Source organism: Peromyscus californicus, unplaced genomic scaffold (assembly GCF_007827085.1).
Source record: "Peromyscus californicus insignis strain IS unplaced genomic scaffold, ASM782708v3 Scaffold_11__1_contigs__length_118956290, whole genome shotgun sequence".
Classification (NCBI taxonomy): Eukaryota; Metazoa; Chordata; class Mammalia; order Rodentia; family Cricetidae; genus Peromyscus; species Peromyscus californicus.
In genome coordinates this window covers 115,618,955-115,639,898 of record NW_026294402.1, presented here as the reverse complement: position 1 = coordinate 115,639,898, position 20,944 = coordinate 115,618,955, and the positions used below count along the sequence as shown (strand labels likewise).

Below are 20,944 nucleotides of genomic sequence, written 5' to 3'. Positions count from 1 at the left end.
GCTCCTGCCTCCTCCCCAGAAGGACACTGGGGCAGGGGGTTCCTAACTCTGTGCTGCAGATTGACACCCACATGAAGGCTCTGTTTCTTTGCTTCATCTGGGCTAAGCCCTACTCATCACTTCAGGTTGCATCATCGTAAAATCTATCATGAGACAGTAGGCTAAAGATAATGAAAAATAGTCAGCGTGAGTTTGAAATGGAACTCAGCAATAGTCCATGGAATAGCAGTTGAAAAGTGTTCACTAGAGATACTCCTAAAGACATGCTTACAGACCGTTTTCCTCCACTTCTGCTTGAGTTCTCACAGGTCAGGAGTAGCTGAGCACTTGCTCAGCTAAGCTTGCTATTTATTTTTACATAGGTCATTATACAGCGTGTTTGAGCATGTTAGAACTCGGTGCATTTGAGCGTGTTAGAACTCGGATTGCTTCGGCCTCTTTGGCCTCTTTGGCTTTGTGGTTGGAGTTACTTTTCTGCTGTGGTGAGACAACAGTACCCAGCAGAAGCAGCAGATCGGAGAGGGTCCGCTTAGCTCACAGATGAAGGGCGCAGTCCATCCTGGAAGTCCCGGCAGCAGGAGCTTGAGGTGCTGGTCACACTGCATCTGCAGTCAGGAAGCAGAAAGCGATGAACCCTTGTGCTTGGCTCACTTCCCCCTTCCAGGACCCAAGTCCATGGAATGGTGCCTCCCTTCAGCATTAGATTAGAGTGGGTCTTCCTGCATCAGTTAACCTAATCACAATAATCCTTCACAGATACGGCCATAGCCTAGGGCTTCTCAACCTTCCTAATGCTGCGGCCCTTTAATACAGTTCCTCATGTTGTGCTGACCCCCCAACCATGAAATTTTTTTCTTTGCTATTTCATAGCTGTAATTTTGCTACAGCTATGAATCGTAATGTAAGTATCTCATATGCAGAATATCTGATATGTGACCCATGAGAAAGGGTTGTTCAACCCCCAAAGGGGTCATGACCCACAGGTTGAGCAACACTGCTGTAGACTAGCTTAAACAACATAATCCCTCACAGACATAGGCATAGACTAACTTAATCAAGGTACTCCTCAAAGGCATGGCCATAGACTAACCTAATAGGACAATCCCTGACAGACATGACCATATACTAATCTAATCAAGATAATGCCTCATGAGTGTGCCTGGAGGCCTTTCTCCAAGCTGTCTCCAGACCTGTCCAGGTTAAAGTCAGCACTGACCATCACAAGCACAGGTTTCTAGGAAAAGCCACCTGGCCATTTGGATGCTTAGCCTGTGAGCAACTTGGAGTGGGCTTTTTATTTTCAGTTTGGTTGGCTAAGCTATCATCGGTTGGTAAATTCCCAGAGCCTCACTCTGTCCTTGGGAGGGAGCTGGGCTCAGGAACAGAAGTCCTGAGGTGTGCCACCCTTTCCTGATCCTTCTCACAGCTGGCCTGTGGGGTGGCACACGTTCACGCACAACAGGCAGAGGCCCGTCTTCTGAGACACTCAACTATAGATACCTTCACACACTGTTCCTACCGATGTTTCTTTGTGTACATATAGTTTGGAGGGGAAATGTTTTTCAACTCGGAACTATTTCTGTAATTGTGGCTAGCTCATAACTAAAGATTCTCTTGAGGCAAAAATAGGAAACTCATATTTCATGTAAATGAAGTCTCACAGCTGTTTGATGTGCGGAGGCCATGGTCATTACAGAATCCTCCTCACAGAAACATTGCAAATACAGGAAATTCAGTGTTTAACTGGGTCATGGGTTTCCCTCACTTCTCAGCAGGAGGGGAGGAATGGGCTGTTGAAGGGCTGAGCGCCCTTCGTCCTGTAGGCTCCTGTTTTAAAGTCAGTTCATACTGGGACACTTTGACCTAAAGCAGGGTGACGGGGCTGTGCAGGCCGTGCTAGGACAGCGCGTGGCCTGCATGTGCACTTGCAGATCGATGCCCTTTCTACTACTGGTGAGTCACCACATGTGCCACTTGTCTCCAGGTGTCTGGAGTATTTAAAATGTGTTTGGGTTGTTGCTGTTAAAGAGTTCTTTTTCTTTTTTATGTGTATGTGTGTGTTAGTGGGTGTCCATGCAAACATTCCCTGAAGCCTCCATGTGGTCCTCCGCAAGAGCAGCAAATGCTTTTAACCACTGGGTAATCTCTCCATCCCTACTTGTTAGCTTTTTGAGACAGAGCCTTACTCTGTAGCCCAGGCTGGCCCAGAACTTAGAGTGATCCCCCTGACTCAGGGCCCAAGTCCTAGAATTACAGGCATGAACTGCCACACCCAGCTGTCATGTGCTGTGGGATGGTCTTTCTGTGTGCTGTGAATATGTGTTGCTACTATTGGTTAATAAAGAAACTTCTTTGGCCTATGGAAACACAGGTTATAGCCAGGCAGGAAATCCAAGCAAAGTTACAGGGAGAAGAAAGGCAGAGTCAGGGCAAATGCCAGCCCCACCACCCAAGGAACTGGTAACACCACAGCCACGTGGCAAAATATAGATTAATAGAAATGGGTTAATTTAAGATGTCAGAGCTAGCTAGCAATAAGCCTGAGCCATAGACCAAACAGTTTGTAATTAATAATAAACCTCTGTGTTTATTTGAAACCAAGTGGCTGCAGGATACCGGAAAACTTCAGTATACAGCCATGTGTGGCTTATGTGCTATTCTCCATAAAATAAAACTTACATATATGTGTATGTTTCATATGTAGGTATTATGCACCCAGTAAAAATAATTCAAAATACTTAGGACACAGTGCTCTGTGAGTTGTGTGTCTTTGGGTCTGTAATGGAAACACGTGCCTACGTTTTCCACAGGAGGTCATGGTGGAATCTTCAGCCTACTTTTCTCTCCCTTATAAACACAATTTTATTGATGGCCTTCATGAACACTCGAGAGCTGAGTGATCAAGAGCCCTCCTGTGACCATGTGCCTGCGGGAATGTTTCCTTTCATCTGCCTCCCCATGGGGTGCAGGGCGGTTTTCACTCTCTTAGAATTTGTACCAATCCCAGGTTTCGTGAAGTTGAATCACTTTTGCTGTTCCAACATGTTGAATCTTGAGTCTGAAAATCTTGCATTTCTTTCTCTGTAAATGAAGGAAAGAATCTTTTGTAGGTTGTCTTGTTTTGTTTTGCTGTTTTGTGATGGGGTAGGGGACTCTCTGTGTATCCCTGGCTGGCCCAGGTTGGCCTGGAACTCACAGAGCTTTTGCTGCCTCTGCCTCTCCAATGCTGGGATTAAAGTTGTGTGCGATGGTTAATTATCTTAATTTCTGTCTCTCTGATTGCTTGGTGTGACTTCTGCCCTCTTTTCCTGCTTCATCTGTTTTGAATATTAGGCATCTTTGAATATTAGGAAGGGCATATTTTTGTTGCAACAAATGTACTCTTTCTTTTTCTCCTTGATACATTTTTTTTTATTTTTATTACATTTTCATTACAAAGATAGTGTCTATCTTATGGATAAACATGTCAGTGTCCTTTACCCTTTGAGGCTTCATGTCTGGTTTTTACTGGTTCTCCCAACTTAGAAGACAGATGTAACCAGACGGTCACCTGTGTTTTCTAGTGTCCCTGTGTATAACCGTTGGGTTTACCCACTGCTGTTTTACTATGATGGGTGAGATGGACATCACATGTTGGCGGAAGGTTTCAGTTATCAGGTGCTGAGTAGATTGTGTGCTGTGCGGAGTCCTCATTTCACAGGATGCAGTTGGTATTATTTACTGTTTAGACCACAGTTGAGAATAGCATACAGCTAGGGAGATGACAGCCAAGCTTTGTCCAGGAAACCTTTGTTCCTTGGCTTGAGTTCAGGTCTGATTGAGGTAAACACAGGGCTGGGTGTCAGGGATTCCATTATAACACAGAAATGGAGGTTGAGCACAGTCAGCCTGAAGCTCCACCCATTCTGTAGCCCTGGATTCAGCCAACTGTGAGTTGAAATCACTTGTGAAGAAAATCATGCCTGTAACAAATGTGTACAGATTATTCTTTGCTGTGGAATGTTCTGTATGGCAAATGTGTTGCTGATTGGTCAATAAATCACTGATTGGCCAGTGGCCAGGCAGGAAGTATAGGCGGGACAAGGAGAAGAATAAAACTGGGAAGTGGAAGGCTGAGTCAGAGACACTGCCAGCCGCCACGATGACAAACACCATGTGAAGATGCTGGTAAGCCACGAGCCATGTGGCAAGGTATAGATTTATAGAAATGGATTAATTTAAGCTGTAAGAACAGTTAGCAAGAAGCCTGCCACGGCCATACAGTTTGTAACCAATATAAGTCTCTGTGTTTACTTGATCGGGTTTGAGCGGCTTGGGACTGGCAGGTGAGAGAGATTTGTCCTGACTGTGGGCCAGGCAGGAAAACTCTAGCTACAATTCTTCTCATCATTTTCCAGTCAGTATAGCACAGCAATGATTTGCATCCTGTTTATGTGGTGCTCGATCCTATAGGTGTCCAGAGATGACCCAAAGTCCATTCAAGGGTGTGTCGAGGTTATGTGCAGATACTGGGCCTTCCTTCCCACCTAAGTTAGCATCTGCAGGTTTTAGTAACCTTTGAGGATCTTGGACCGATCTCCACAGACACTGAGGGAAAATGGGAGCATGCTTTGTGTGAAAGAGCTATTCTAGTACATTCTCCAAGGGTCACGCTGAAAGCCTTTTATTCTGGGATTCCCCTATGGAAATGCACCTTTCCCCAGATAGGTTCCATCGTGTACTTGTGATGATGAGGAAGACCATTCAAAGCTGAAGTGCTGATGGTGTGTGGCTAATTTGTTGAAATTTGTCTATTGAGGTCACACTGACTGCATTTTACCTCACTGATGCTAATTAGTAGCTCAGTCTCTTAAACTGGGATTAACCCTTCCCTTGCCATCAGCAGGGCTGACAGTGCAGCCACAGAGCCAGATCACTGGGAAGGGCCATCGTCCTTGTCATCAAACATTCCACATGAGGGTCAGGCCTTTGGGCAGGAGAGCATGGCGTTGCCAGAGTCAGCTTGGTCCACTCTGAACATCATGCATGCATTCAGCTGTGGTTGCATGGACTTGTCTGGTGACAGGTGAGTGACAGCGGTGGGCAAATTAGTACAAGCTTTCCACCTCGAAAGAAGGATGCAGGGCTGGCAAGATGGCTCAGCAGGCGAAGGGGCTTGCTGCCAAAGCAGACAACCTGGGTTTTATCCTGGGACCTATGTGGTAGAACCCACAAGCTGTCATCTAATCTCCACACACTAATAAATGTGGCTTTAAAAAGGGACAGGATAGTTAATGCCCTCTAGAGCTGTTGAGAGACAGAAGGGTTAGGCACGCAGGGTCTTGGCAAGGGCTTGGTGCAGAGTGTGTGCCCCACTGTGCTTGTTTTGTCTGTGTGTTGCGTGGCTCCTGCATTACCTTTACCGTAGTATAACACTGTGTAGTAAAACCCACCATGGTGATGACAGCATTCCCAAGAGTCTAGAAGCTGGATGTGCTCCGTTTTATTTTTGTCCCTGCCCCAAGCCATTTGATTGTAGATGCTCTCTAAAAGGCCAGCTCTGTGTCAAGTTTGAAGCCACTGAATAGCATATAATAGCATTGGCTATTCACCTGTAACTGTGATGCAAGGGGCTAGCTGTTTTGATAACTGTGGTTGGCTTTTTGTTCTGGCTTTGTGCCTGCAGCATTGCTCTGCCGATGACTCCCAGGGGCTTTCCCATGCTGCATGTTCTGTAATCATATTACCCCCGTCTAATAAACAGTCAGCTCATATTGTAATAAGCCCTCTTTGCACACAGCCTCGTTAATGCGCTAAAGTAATGGACCCAAGGGCATTGCCAAAGACTGTAACTCTACAATTAGCTGGCCTCACAGCTAGACAGAGAGTTGATTGAGTTCCCACCATACTGCAGTCACGAGGGTCCTCAGAGCATACCAACCATACTGCAGAAGTGCCGCTGGGCCCACAGAGTCCTTCCGCCCCAGGATGGAGATGGACAGTCTTGTTTCACTCTGTCTGGATGCATTTCTTGGATAAGTGAACTCCCTGCTTTCAAAGATACGACTTTGCCTTACAGAATTCATACTAAACATCCAGACAATAAAGGCTTAACTAAGCTTCAACAGCATTGCACAGACTTCGTTCTATTGTAAATCACCTGGTTGGATATTGTTTCAGTGTTAGAGGGCAGCATTTGTCGTATGGGCCTTGCACTTTTATTAAAGGACAGCCATTGTCTCCTTGGAAATCACATTTTTAAAGAAAAACTGTATTATCTCTTACTTTCTTTGAGGGCATATCTTCTGCCTCATTCCTGGATTTGTTAGATCTGAACTCTTCAGAAAGGAATTACTTTAATGCAAGAGAGAATTTTCACAATCTTGGAGTGTAGCTGGAGTTATCTCCAGTCCTGCCTGGGCCTGCAGCCACTCAGACCCAAATAAACACACAGAGGCTTTATATTATTTAAACTGTTTGGCCTAATGGCTCAGGCTTCTTGCTAGCTAGATCTTACATCTTAAATTAACCCATTTCTATAAATCTATACCTTGCCACATGGCTCATGGCTTACCAGTAACTTTACATCTTACTTCTCAAGGCAGCGGTGGCTGGCAGCGTCTCTTGACTTAGCCTTCCACTTCCCAGAATTCTCCTCTCTCTTTGTCCCACCTATACTTCCTGCCTGGCTACTGGCCAATCAGCGTTTTGTTTATCAATCAATCATAGCAACATTGGAGTCAGTCAACAGTCACTTTTTTCCATTCATGTGTGCTTTTGTGCATGTATGTGTGCATGCTCAAATGTGCGTGGTCACATGTGTCAGGTGTAGATGTAGGTGTACATGTGTGAGCATGTGGAAGCCCAAGGGTCAGCATCAGATGTCTCTCTCCATTGCTCTCTACCTCATTCTCTGAGGCAGGGTCTCTCGGTTGAATCCAGATTGCTTGCCAGCAGGGCTAGTCCTGCTCAACACTCCAACAACCCTCTTCCCTGTCCCCATGTGCCGGGATTACAGGCAGGTCACCATGTCTGCTGGCTTTTACCTGGGGCCTGGGATCTGAACTCCTAACCTCCACTCATGTCCAAACACTTGGACCACGGAGCCATATGCAGATCCCATCATCTTGGCTTCTGGACTCCAGTCCTGCAGCACACTTTCCAGCTTTGTAACAACAAGTCCTAACATGATTTTCCTTTTCTATGGTCCTAATACACTGAGTCTTCTGGAAGCCATCAGCAGTATCCCAAGACTCCAACATCACTGGCAGGTTAGTGTGTGGCTCGTGTCACATGGAGGCCATTTCCCTTGTGTGCCTGGGAAACTTTCCTTTCTCTTTTAATTTTAGGGATAGAAATGGCAGATTTCTTTCTGACATTTTAATTGCAAAAGGTATGATGAGCCATCACAGGAATCCAAACAAGCTAGAGGTGATTAGTAAAACCAAAGCCCCCACTTGTGCATCTGGCTTATGGCGATGGTCTGTCTCTGTTCTTTTCCTTGCAGTCACAAGTGCCTACATCATGGATATATTCTTCTCTGTATTTGCTTCAGTATTACGAACTCTTTTGTTGTCTGTATCCAGCCACTGGTTTTGTATTGCTCAGTAATTATGGACTCTTTCATTGTCTGTATCTGGCTACTGGTTTTGTTCTTTTCAGCCTGAATGTCATTAGTGTGAACTTCAGACGTTCTTGCCAGTGACTGTTTAGGTTGACTGCAGTTAGATGCTGTCCTAGATGCCCCAAGTAACATCCTGATGTGGCGTCCATGCTTCTGCGCTCTCCTCATTTCTGTCAGCTCCCCAAAGTGAGGTGGCTAGGTGTGGTGATGTGAATGTAATTGGTGCCAGTCAGCTCACAGGCAGTGGCACTATTAGGAGGTGTGGCTTTGTTGGAGAAAGTATGTCACTGTGGGGGTGGGCTTTGAGGTCTTGTATGCCCAAGCCATGCCCAGTGCCTCAGTCAACTTCCTGTTGCCTGCAAGATGTAGGACTCTCAGCTACTTCTCCAGTACCATGTCTGCCTGCATGCTGCCATGCTCCCCTCAAGAATGATAATGAACTAAACCTTTGAAACTGTAAGCCAGCACCAATTAAATATTTTCCTTATAAGAGTTGCCATGCTCATGGTGTCTCTTCACAGCAATAGAAACCCTAACTAAGACAGAAGTTGGTACCAGGAGTGGGGTATTGCTGTGCTAGGCCTGATTATACATTTGTTTTAAGAAATATGGACTTCGGGACTGTGGATTAGAAAAGCAGGTGAAAGCTTTAAGCACTGCTTAATGGGCCATACTAGTAGGAGCATGGAAGACAGTGGTGCTGAATGTGATTTGATGAACTGTGGGGCCTGGCTCAAGAGGTTTCAGAGGAGAATATTAATATATGGCCTAGGGATCATTCTTGTGATATTTTGGTGAAGACCTTGGCTATTTTTTGCGCATGTCCAAAGAGTCTGCCTGAGGCTAAAGTGAAGAGTTTTGGTTTAATTCCATTGGCAGAGGAAATCTCAAAACAGCCTAGTATAGACTCTGTTGTGTGGTTATTAGTGGTAACTCTAATGAAGATTTATAATGAAAAGGAGCAAGCTGAGCAAATAAAAATAAAGTGTGCAGATTGAGAAAAGGGGCACCAGGAAGTAAGAATAGAGCTAAATCCTGTGTTCAAGGAGAGAAACAGATCAAGAAATACAATAAAGGGAGTGGTGACCTCAGGACAAGATCCCACCCAGTTAAGTTTCTAACTTGTGAAAAGGAATTTTTAAAAAGCTTACAGCCAGTTGTGGTGGTGCATGCCTTTAATTCCAGCACTCAGGAGACAGAGGCAGGCTAGTCTCTAAATTTGAGGCCAGCCTGGTCTACAGAGTGAGTTCCAGAACAGCCAAGCTTAGGCAGTGAAGGAAACTATCAAAACCAGAGAGCTGATGAAGGTGTAATTGAACAAGGAGACCATGTTCCAGCCCCAGCAAGCAGCAGAACTTGGCAGCTTCAGGCACGTGGTTCTGGCTTTAGAGATAAGCATAGAAGAAACAGGCTATGGAATTGTCCCCGAGACCGTGGAAAGCTGCTGAGGCCAGGCAGGTGTCAGGGGTGTCCCTGAACAGAGGCCAGTAGAGGTGCCATTGCGTGAAGCTGTGAAGTTGAAGCTTGGATTGCCTTGGAGACCCCAAGATGTTAGAGATGACAGAGCCATGGGATACCTGCCAAGGAGAGCTGCTAACAGGGAGTGGAACCAGCCCAAGAGAAAGAAGTGTGTTGCAGTCAACAAAACTGAAAGGAATTGGAGATCTGAAGAGCATTTTGACGTCAGACATGAAGATGCCGAGTTTGGAATTTGCCCAGCTGGTTTTTAGCCTTGCTTTGGCCCAGTATTTCCTCACTGTGCTCCCTTCCTACATTTTGGAACGAGTCTTCTTAGCTTTGCTATGTATGGATGGAAATTCAGCTCATGAGGGTTCAGTTTGGATTTTTTTAGTTGTAGCATTAGAAAGGAGCCACACAATCTCAAAATACATATAACTCTAAGGCATTAAATTTGACAAGTGGAAAAATAGATGATTTTAATAGAAAACTATAAATTACCAAACTTGGCATCAATGTGAGTAAATGTCAAACTCCAAAAATGCACATGTGGAAGCCAGAGGGCAGCTCTGCAGGGCTGGTGTTCTTCTCCACGGTCCTAGGACTGAGTGCAGGCCATCTGGCCTGTAAAGCAAGTGTCTTTACCCACAGGGCCAGCTCATGGCCCCAGTTAGAACAGTGTCTGTTTTAAATGTTGGTTTCTCAGGACACAGTCACCCTGTCTGCCTTCTCAATATCTGACGTGACTTTTTTCTTAGAAGTCACCTCTCCAAGGATTGACTGTCTCATGATAGAAAGTAGGATCTGACTTCCCATGGCTGAGGAATAGAAAGGCACGCTTCTCTTTGTTATCCTGCCAGGGGTCTCTCACAAGCAGTTAGAGCAGCTGCAGTTTTGAAGAGCACACTCGAACTCCCTTAGTCACCAGCAAACACAGAAAACTCAGGAAAAACAAACGTGTGAACGTGGTGTGTCAGGGATGTCTCTTGTACTCAGATTCCTGAGACACACCTCTGAGAAGAGTCTTTATGGCAGGGAGGAAGCAGAGAGCAAGACGGGAGGAGACCATGGGCAGTGTACCCCTAAGAACCGCCCCCCACACCTACTTGGTCTCCTACAAACTACAAACCCTCAGAAAAGCGCCACCTTCTGGGAACTAAGTGCTCGACTCAACGGTAATGGGGCATCTGGCATCTTCATTGCTGGTGTTGGAATGCTGCCCTGTGGTTTACAAGTGAATCCTAGTTCCTAAAGAAACAAACAACCCGACCCATGTTACTCTGATGATCCAGAGCATAAAGCCAGTGGAAAGGCTCCCAGTTCATTCATAAAGTGATAGTGAGTTTCATAATATTTGAAAACGGCTCACAACTGACAATCGTTTTCACTTAGGAGGCAGATGAGAATTATTTTAAATTTATTTATTTGTATTTCATGTATACTGGCGTTTTTTCCTGCATGTGTGTCAGTGTGAGGGTGTTGATCCCCTGGAACAGGAGTTACAGACAGTTGTGAGCTGCCGTGTAGGTGCTGGGAATTGAACCCAGGTCCTCTGGAAGAGCAGCTAGTGCCCTTAACTGCTGAGCCATCTCTCCAGCCCCAGATGAGAATTTTTTTAAAAGAAAATCTAACCTGACAGAAAATTGGAGGGCCAGTGTCAACATGGAAGGAAGGTTCAACTCAAGAATGGCTCAAGCTCTAGGAGCATGAGCTAGTTTGTGGGAATGGGGAGAGTAGGAACAAGACCATAGTTGATGCTGAAAGCCCAGCTAGCCAGTCTTCATTTGTATTATTATATATTACACATAAATATATATCTGTACATATGTATTAGAGGAAGTTTTATGTCTGTGCACCACTCGTGTGTCTGGTGCCTGGAGAAGCCTGGAGGGCTTGTAGGTGGCCTTTCTCTGCAGCTCCTGCAGCCTGTGTGTGAGGCTAGGAATGTTTTCTAATGGATTCTCACGAGCTTCCCAACACCTGAGGCCTCCTAGGCTCTCCTCCAGATTCTCCACAGTAAGGAACCCACTGCCTGGGTTGTGTATGTGTGTTGGCGTGTCATTTGATGTCATTGTCCCCCTCGGGGACACCTACACAGTGCCACATTGTTCCCTGAGAATCTGGAGCTGAGACTTGGCCAGAAGGTACTGCAGAGCAAAGTGTTCCTGATTTCTGCCATGTGTGGTGGACAAGCTGGTGGGGACTCACTAAGGACAGGTTTCCTACTTCACACCCATCATGGGTGGCGTTGAAGCTCTAACTGGTCATGTGTTGCTATGCACCACAGTCCTGCATGTTGAGAGTTTCCAGGTTGGGAATTTTGCTGTGACCCCATGAATTGCATAACTCTGTACCCCTTGCCTAAGTGATTCCCCATGGTAACAGCTGAGCCAGCTGTGAGTGGCAGCGGTGTGGCTAGCTGACCTCCGTGTCTGCAGGCCATGCTCCCTTCCCCTGCTCTTGCCCAGATCCTCTGGCCTGGCCTCACTGCACATTCAGCCCAGCCCTGATGCCTCCTCTCAAGTCCTCACACCAAGCACACTGCCATCTCTCTTTTTTTGGTTTGTTTTTTCTTTTCCTATAGCACTTTTATTAAAGTTCCCAACCGAGAAGTTGAAAAGTTTGCACCCCAACACATGTTACCACCCAGATTCTGGAATGAAGGAATTTCCAGATTTTGCCGTTTCGTCTTCGTCCTTCCTAGTTTTGGATGCATTCCAAAGTGATGTCATGGGCTTTGATGTTGGTGTGGAAACCTTGAAAGTCTTTCCTCCAGCATCCGCATGGCTCCTGCCCTTGCTCTCTGGCCAGAGGACTTTCCTCAAAGGAGCCCAGGCTGATGATGATGCGGCCTGGTGTGATATCATGTGCCCGCTCTAACTGCCTCTCACCTCATACCTCCTGTACTCTCGGCCTTGGGACCTTCCTGACAATAATTGTGACAGTATGACAGCAAAGACAGGTTTATTTTGGTTCACAGTCTGAGGTCTAGTTCATCATATAAGGCAGCTGGTCACTTGTGTCCACAGTCAGGAGGCAGAGAGCAATGGATGCAGTAGATACCTTTTCGTCCACCCACCCACCTCCTTTTGTTCAGCCCAGGACCCCGGCCCAGGGGCTTGCACTGTCCACCTGCAGGGTGCACCTTCCTGCACCGATGAAGCCCCCTGGGAGTGCCCTCCCAGACAAACCATCACCCCTTCGCCCTCTTGCACAGAGGTGCCCGCGCTCTAGTGCTGTGGCTCCTTCTGACAGTGTCCCCATCACGTGGGACCTCAGTGCATGGTCGCACGGTCAGAAGACCCTGGCTGTCCAGTCCTGGCTGTCTCCGCAAGGCCTGAAGGCTGTCACAGCTGGGCAACAGATCCTTCCTCACTCTTTCCATCTTACCTTCTGGTGATGCGTTTCAGGGCTGAAAGCAAATTCTGTTCCTTTTCTACTTGCCTGTTTGGAATCTGTCCTTCCTGCTCCTCCCAGCGTGCTTCACTGTGCTCCTGAGCTCTGTCTACACCTCTTTCCCATCTGTGCTGTTATAAACCAGGTGGAACCAGTGAGCACTCTGTAAAGTGTTTAAAGGACTGACTAGAAGCCAGGAATTGTGCATTTCGGAGAGAAAAGCAGTTGACAAATCAGCTTATAAGATGGGTGTGTCACCCAGAGGTCAGGACAGTGGAACCTGGGACTCCAGAGAGTTCGTGGAGCCAGGTTCACTGTGGGGATAAGGATTTGTGGCAAATACTTCCAATAGTAGGAAAAAATAAAAACACCAAAAACCACTAAATCCAAATTTTTATGTGAAAGCTTGCTATTATTAAAGGTTATAACTCAGTATTTGATTTCTCAAATGACTGTTGACACACTCGTTCTCTGAAGCTTCAGCCGTTCTGTGTTAAGGTGAGGACCTTTCAAAGGAGTTGTGTTCCTACCATTCGGCAGCAAACCCCGCAGAGCGTTGTGGACGCCGCTCAGGACAAGTCAGGACCCATCTCTGCTCCCTGTGCCTTTCGGTTTGTCTTTGGGGTGGTTTCTAAATCTGTGATGTGTAGATTTGGAATCAAATCAATGAAAGGAGTGACAGGTCTTTGTCTTTCTAAATCCCCACATTTCAGAGTATGATGTGTTGGGGGTGGAGACCTATCAGCATCCCTCACTCCAGTGAGAGGGGAGAGGGGCAGCATCGTGGACACTGGGATTTCCAGCCCTAAGTGATACTCTCACTGCAGCCAGGTGGGCAGGCGCGATGGATGGCCTTGGGTGGAATCCTGTAAAAGATGTCCTAACAGTGCAGAGATCCATCTCCTGGCGCGTCAGCAACATCAAAGGGACAGGAAACGTTGCTGTGAAGTGGTTGTTTTTGTTCTTTGTATTTTCTTCTCTGGAACTGAGTTTCCCGATACAACTTTTGACAAAGCACTGTGGTAGGTAATATTTTTAGAATAGAATAGAAAGATGTCTGAAATCCATTGTGTTGGATACATTGATCAAAGAGAAACAAACACACCACAACTGTGATTTTAAATTACTTTAAAACAGTTCTTAAAATTCAAGTGTGTGTTTCCTTAGAATCATGTCCAGGCTGCATGTGTTTATCTGCTTATGTCTCATCGTCCCACAGAGTACTCAAGGTGGCCAGGAAGAATGCTTCCGAGAAGCTAGACTGACAGAGAAAAACAAGGTGCCAAATGGGTGTACTTAAAGTATAACGATGATATGTTTATTTTAGTTCAAATTTAATTGGATGTGGTTGAGTCTATAAATAAAATTAGGAGTATAATAAACATTGAAGATAAAACTAGTGAAGTTTCTACATAGAATAAGCCATTTGCAATAGTGTTAGTTGTCAAGGTGACGGAGCCTAGAAGCACTTGGGAGGTGGGCCCTGCACACGCCCGTGGGGATGATTATGATAACTTTGGTAGAGGTTGGGGCTATTCCCTGGCTGGGATCCGTGACTGAGCCCATGTAGTGGAGAAGGCAGCGGAGCAGCGGCACCTGTCCCTCTCTTTGACCCCTGCCATGATGGACTGCACCCTTGAGCTGTGAGCCAGAGCTGGCCTTTCCCCTAGAGTTACTTCCCTGACACTGGTGGAGCCAAGCTAGGAGTCAGTCAGACAACAGGAGAGTCTTTAACATCTGAAATGAAAACACGCTTGAATTCTCAAAGGAAATTTTCATACGTAGACTTGAACTAAAATGAAAATACATCAAAATTTGTAGGCTATAGCTGAAAGTATCGGTTAGAGAAGAATCTGTAATACCAGAAACTTAAACTCGAGAAAGGAAAGCTGAGCCTGGGGTGGTGGCACTGTGTGTGACCGGCACTTGGGAGCCTGAGGCCAGCCTGGGTTCTGTAGTGAGGATGCTTCAGAGGATGAACAGGGCCTGGAGCTGGCATTTAGCAGCGAAGCGGTTGCCAGGCATTCCTGAGGCCCAGGGCTCAATCCCCAGTGCTGCACAGCAAACAAAATTAATAAGGAAGGAGAGAGGGTGGGGGGTAGGAAGGGGATCAGCAAGCAGAGTGGGGGAGTGCAGGAGGGGAGGGTAATGAGTAAGAGCAAAGTACAGGAACGTGTGTATAAAAATGCTGCGGGGAGACCTTATGGGATGGGGGAGACCTTAGGGAATGAAAGAAGTAAATATAAAATCAACTCAAAGCAAATAAAAAGAGGAAAACAAATTAAATAAAAAAATAACTCTTTGGAAAACAAAAGCAAAATTAAAAGCTTACAAGAAACTGGCAAAGATTAGAGAAACAGAAATAAATGGTGTGGGTTGGAATGGAGGACATGGGCACAGCCTCTGAGAGGAGCCTTGGGAATGTTCTGAACAACTCTGTGCTCATGAAGAAATTAATCGTTCTCTTATAACAAAAAACTTCAACCAAGATGGATACTGAGTCGCTCTAGAATCATTAAAGAAATTGAATTTCTAATCTCTCCAAACCCAGATAATTTCACCAGAATATTCTACCAGACAGAGGATTGGGCAACAACTTTAATTTTTTAGAGAAAATAAAAGAGAGGAAAGTATTTCCCAATCCATGTACTGAGGCTGGGGTCAGGCTGATGTTGACTTGAAAAAAATGACCAGAAAAGCAAAAGAAAAACCCAATACACACACACATACACACACACACACACACACACACACACACACACACACACACACACACACACACACCACACACACACACACGCGCGCGCGTGCACACACACATGCACACACGCGTGCACACACACACACGCACACACATGCACACACACACGCACACACACGCACATGTGCCTTGCACACACAAAACACCACTAATCAAAACAACCACAGGCTGGTGTCTCTCATGACCTAAGATTCAGCAGTCCTTCATGCAGTGTTCATGAATTGAGCACACCTGTGTATAGCAGAACACAGTGGCCCAGAAGGATTCCCTCCAGATGTATGAGGTTTGTTCAGCAAATGTCAGTTAATATATCCTGCCAGATACACAGTATTATGAAGAAATTGGATATAACATGAATCTGTACAGAAAAAGTAGTTGACAAAGTCTTGCACTAGTTTCTGATAAGAACTCTCATCAAACTAGGATTAGATGGAAAGCCTTCTCAAGCTGATAAAACGCCTATGAAAAACCTACAGCCAACATCATATTTAATAGCGAGCGACTCCATCCCACTTCCCAGGATTAGGGGAGTCGTGATGCCGTGGCCGCCCTTCTTAGGTGGCGTGGCACTAAAGTTCTGAGTAGGACAGGGGAATGAGAAGAAAGGCAGCGTTCTCGAAGGAAGCCAGCCCTGCCTGACTGTGTAGACCACACTCAGAGTTGAGTCATTCCATCCAGGCTGCAAAGTCCAGACACGGTGAAGAGCCGACAGTCAAGCTCATCAAAATGTACGACCACATATGATCACGGATCTGTGATTTTGGCATTACACCTGAAAATTCACTTTTTAAAAATCCTGGATGGATGTGTAAACTAACAACGAGTGTATAGAAACTCAAATTAAAAAAACAATACTGTGTAAAATTGTTGCAAAGAGAGTGAAGTGCACCTCAGCCCTCAGGTAGCGGGCATGTCCAGAACACTGCAGAACTCGGGGAAGAAATCAAGGATGACGGAAATGGATGGAGAGAGACACTCACTCCTGCACTGAGGCCTCACCAGCAGATTTCCAGAAACAGGCAGCTGGTTCTAAAATTTATAAAGAAAAGCAGACACCCTAAATCAGCTGAAGTAATTTTTGAAAGAGAAGAAAGCCATGGGAGGGGAGCTCTCTGTGGTGTGTGAGGACAGTGTGACCAGTGGTGGGATAGATATCTGGATGGACCAATCAGAATAAAGAATGCAGCAAGACAATGTAAACATGTCCAGGTGATTTTCCAAAGATTTGCTTTTTTAATTGTGTATTCATGTGTGTGTATCTGTGTGTAGGTATGCACACGTGTGTGGGGGGCATTGGGTCCCCTGGAGTTACAGGTGGTTGTGAGTCTGGAAGCCAAACTGGGTCCTCTGCCGGAGCAGCAAGTGCTCTTAGCGAGCCCTCCCGGATGATTTTTAACTAATGTGTGTTCAGGAGCAACAGGATGTTCAGTGTGGGGAGTGTGTGTGTCGGGGGCGGGGGTGACTCACAAGAAACAGAGTCCTCTTCCTGAGGTCCAGCATCATATATGCAAGTTAACCTCAAATTAAGTGAAACCTGAGTGTAAAATATAAAACTAAGAAATTTAGAGAAAAATATAAGTCAAAATCTTCAAGCCTGAATGTTTACCCAAGACATTCCTAGGAATAGAAAATCCGTTAACTGGAATTCATCAAAACTATTTTTTCTGCCAAAGTCTTTGTGAAGTTGACAAGAAGAACCTGTTCCCAGACCAGAGGGAATGCTTGGGAAATGTAAGCCAGCCAGGGGGAGCTGCACCAGGAATGTTTAAGGAACTTTGAAATGTCAACAGTGAATATTCATTACTAATGGGCAAAGAGTGGATGGGTACAGGGAGGGCGCCAGGTGCCCGAGAGGAGAGGGCATGAACGACATGAAGCTAAGTGCGACGCATGCGAGGCTGGACCGTGCCTCTGCATCAGCTGGACTGTGCGATGGGAAGATACATGACTAATGTTGAGTCCCCCAGGCACAGTCTGGCAGCTACCCTGGGCTTCCTGGAGAATGAATGTGAATGCTTTATTTTAGGACCTGTACAGATATGCACGGGAGTTTTATAGCTTCAGATCTGAAACGAGGCACCTTTTCTTCAATGTGTGCATAAAGAGTGGGATATCTAGTGAGTGGAATGTTACTTAGCAGTAGAAAGTGATAATCCGCTAAGTGGCAGGACACAGAAGCTCCCCCAAAGCCAGTAGCTTATCTGTACCATAGTGAGCTAAGAAGGAAATAAGGAAAAACACCCTGTTGATAAAAGCTTTTTAAAATGTCTTAGGAATAGTAAGCTTTGGTGTCTTTTATGTAGTAGAGGTTTCCTAAACAAGTTACTAGTAAATTTGTGTCTAATTAGGTATTCAGGGACACATCTGTGACTCCAGCATGGTGAGGGGCTGAGGCTAGCCTGGGCTACACAGTGAGACCCTGCCTCAAGAAAGAAAACAAAGGGCATGGGGAGAGAAGCGTCCAAATCCAAGGCTGTCGATGCAGTTGGTGCACCCCACTGTGAATACAAGAGAAAGTGTGTGTTGGCTACATGTCTGAGATCCATCCCGATCACCGCTAGCTGCTGGCCATTCCTCAGCCTCAGTGGATGGTGGAAAGTGTACCAAGTGCTGGACTTGGTGTGGAATAGCTTCTTTAACGCATTGTAGTGTTTAAATGGTGCAGTCCCTTGAATGTTCCTCACCTTCTCCTCACACCTGAGCTCCCATGGTGAAGCCGGTTCGGGCTGGTCTTGAGCCTCCCATGGTGAAGCTGGTTCGGGCTGGTCTTGAGCCTCCCGTGGTGAAGCTGGTGGAGCTGGTCTTGAGTGGCACATCGTACCAGGTAGAACTTACTCAGCTCTCTCTGCCCACTTCCAGCTTCCCAGTGAGGACCCTGAGATCTCTGAGGTTTCATCCAAGTGCCTGTCCATCCTGGTGCAGCTGTATGGAGGGGAGAACCCGGACAGCCTGTCCCCGGAAAACCTGGAGACCTTTGCTGACCTCCTGGTGACCAAGGAAGACCCAAAGGACCAGAAGCTTCTGCTGCGGATACTCAGGAGGATGGTGAGTCGGCCCATGGCACCCACACTTGGCAGGGACCTCATTTCTCATCTCCAGAAATGTTTCACAAGTGCCTTGGCCTCCCAGCTGCCTGTTGTACACAGATGTTGTCATCTGTGACTGACATTGGTCATAGTCTATATGTGTTACGTTTTTCTGAACTATTTGAGAAATGTAAGAGGCATCATTCTTGAAGGAAGGAAGGAAGGAAGGAAGGAGGAGAGAGAGAGGGAGGGAGGGAGGGAGGGAGGGAGGGAGGGAGGGAGGGAGGAGGAGGAGGACAGACGTCTCTGGCTGTAGTAGCCCTGGTTAGGAATTAACGTTGGTTCCATTCTTCCACGCCTGCTGTACGTGTTCTACTTCTGCTGACTGCCCTGGTTTGTAACTTCAGTGACTTTTTTCCCTAGTCTAAGATACCATCCGGTGTGTTATAGTTTAATCTGGAATGGACTTGCACACTCTCTGTCTTTCACCACGTTTGGTCTGCGTGATATTTCCTTCCCATGTCCCTGAGTCCCCAGAAGCAATGATGGCCCTTGCCAGCTCACCACACTCTAGGGCTCAGTACGAACATCTACCCATTACTGGCATGTTAATTTTGCTTGCTTTGCTTACGTGTGGTGTTATTGTATATTTTAGTTTTGTGGCAATTGGAAAATGTAAATTCTGTTGCCCAGCACTATATTCTAAGGGGAAATATCGCCTTCTGTCTAATTTTCTTTCATTTCTCTTTCCTTATTTTTTAAAAAAATATTCAGCTTGTGTCTCTTTAGAGCATTGATTCTCAACCTTCCTAACGCTGCGACCCTTTCATACAGTTCCTCATGTCGTGGTGACCCCCAACCATAAAGTTATTTTCATCGCTACTTCCTAACTGTGATTTGGCTACTGTTATGAATCATAATGTAAATACCTGATATACAGGGTGTCTGAGATGTGACCCCTGTGAAAGGGTCATTCACAGGGACCCATTCACGGGGGTCCCACGTCAGTACTCTTTAAAGCACTCTTGAAGAAAAGCTTGCTTGCCTTCTCTGCTGCGAAGGCAGACACTGAGGAACACGGGCAGCAGCACATCCTGGGGGCCTGTTCAGCACATCTCTCCTGCGGCCCTTCCCTACCCTGAGGTCTGTGGCCGTCACAGGCTGGTGTGGACTTGTTCTTGCTGTGGCTGGAGTGAGTTATAGGGTCTGACATGGTTGTCAGAGGTTACCACTGCCCTGGGTTCCGTGAATGGCCTTTCAACATTGTCTCATTTGTGTCTTACGTGGTCTCAGAGAGCGGCACCCAGGACTGTTCGGGTTTTACAGGCTGAAAAGTAAGGCTCAGTGAGCTTGTGGACTCTTCTAAGCTGGGAGGTGGCAGAGCAGCATGAGAGGCTCCTAGCACATCCCAGCAGCTGCTCTTCTCATCCGCATTTGCATCCTGTGGGCTTCCATCCAAGCAGATGGACAGAACGTTGATCTAGAGCAGCGGTTCTCAACCTCCCGAATGCTGTGACTCTTTCATACAGTTCCTCATGCTGTGGTGACCATCAACCATAAAAATTATTTTGTTGCTACTTCGTAACTGTAATTTTGCTACTGTTATGAATTGTAATGTAAATATTAAATATACAGGATATCTAATGTGTAAGCCCTGTGGGGGTCGCTACCCACAAGTTGAGAACCACTGATCTAAAACACCCTGGGAGAGTCGCTCTATCGCTGCATGTGAAGCAGGGCATTGGGGTGCTGAACTGAAAAGGTCAGCCAAGGTCACAGGGCACTCCCAGTGAAGACAATGGCAAGCATAGCATGTGATGTTTAAATTATGAATGGGAGGATATGTTGGCATCACACACAGAGAGAAGAGAAAATATGTCCCATGTGAAACCCAGAGATCCCTGGAGCTCAACTGGGAGACAGAAATGGACTCAGAGGGTAGAGCCACCAGACCCAAGTTTTCATGGCATTTGAGGCTTGGAAGTGAATGTTGGAACTGAAGATCCTGCTCTCTGAGGGCGGTGGCAGCGTCTCTGTTGAATCCACTAGTCTTGACTGTGAGGTGAAGCTTGCTTGTTAGACCTGGCCTCTAATGGGCATTCAGAGTGGGCTCAGTCAGGACAAGCAGAAAACGCAAAAGCTTTGTCATCAACGGTTGTTTGTTTCTCTTCAATCCTTCAGGATCCTCCTCTTCCTGCCTCCTAGATGTCAATCAGCCTGAGGCCAGCTCTAGTGAGCGTGTAGTTAGTCCCCAGTTTGTACTCCTTCCCCACTGTGCCCCAGCCCAGGTCTGAGGTAAGATTGGACAGGCCCTGTACAGGGTTGGAGTCAGGAACTCAGCAGGATCTCCTGTGTCCCTGTAACCTGCCCATCAGCTCCCTGGACCATAGCGGTCGGGTTCCACAGAGGGACTGCCTGGTGTCCATGATGGAGTTATGGAGGACACACTTAGGAGTATTTGAGTTGTAAGAAGTTACAGAGGGACAACCTTCCCTCAAGGGTCTGTCTGAAACAAGGTCATTGGATGCACATGCTGGCCAGGAGCACATGGACATGGCTCCATATCTTTTAACGTCCTGAGGTAGGTTTGCCCTGTGGATTCAGAGAAGGCAACCCTGAAGTACAAATGGCCCTAGAAGGAGCACGTCGTGACTGGAATACTGTGGCTGTCACTGGTGGGTTTGGGGGATGTGTGGTCAT

General features: G+C 46.5%; 1 protein-coding gene across 7 annotated transcripts in view; it reads left to right on the top strand.

Moving 5' to 3' along the window:
* The window catches only part of Ulk4 (unc-51 like kinase 4), a 336,112-nt gene that overhangs the window by 226,698 nt on the left and 88,470 nt on the right, over positions 1–20,944 (top strand). For all 7 annotated transcript variants that reach the window (XM_052724642.1, XM_052724631.1, XM_052724593.1 and 4 more), the window contains one exon: positions 18,078–18,263. In XM_052724642.1, coding sequence (XP_052580602.1) covers positions 18,078–18,263 — 186 coding nt within the window. The remainder of the gene's footprint in view (positions 1–18,077; positions 18,264–20,944) is intronic.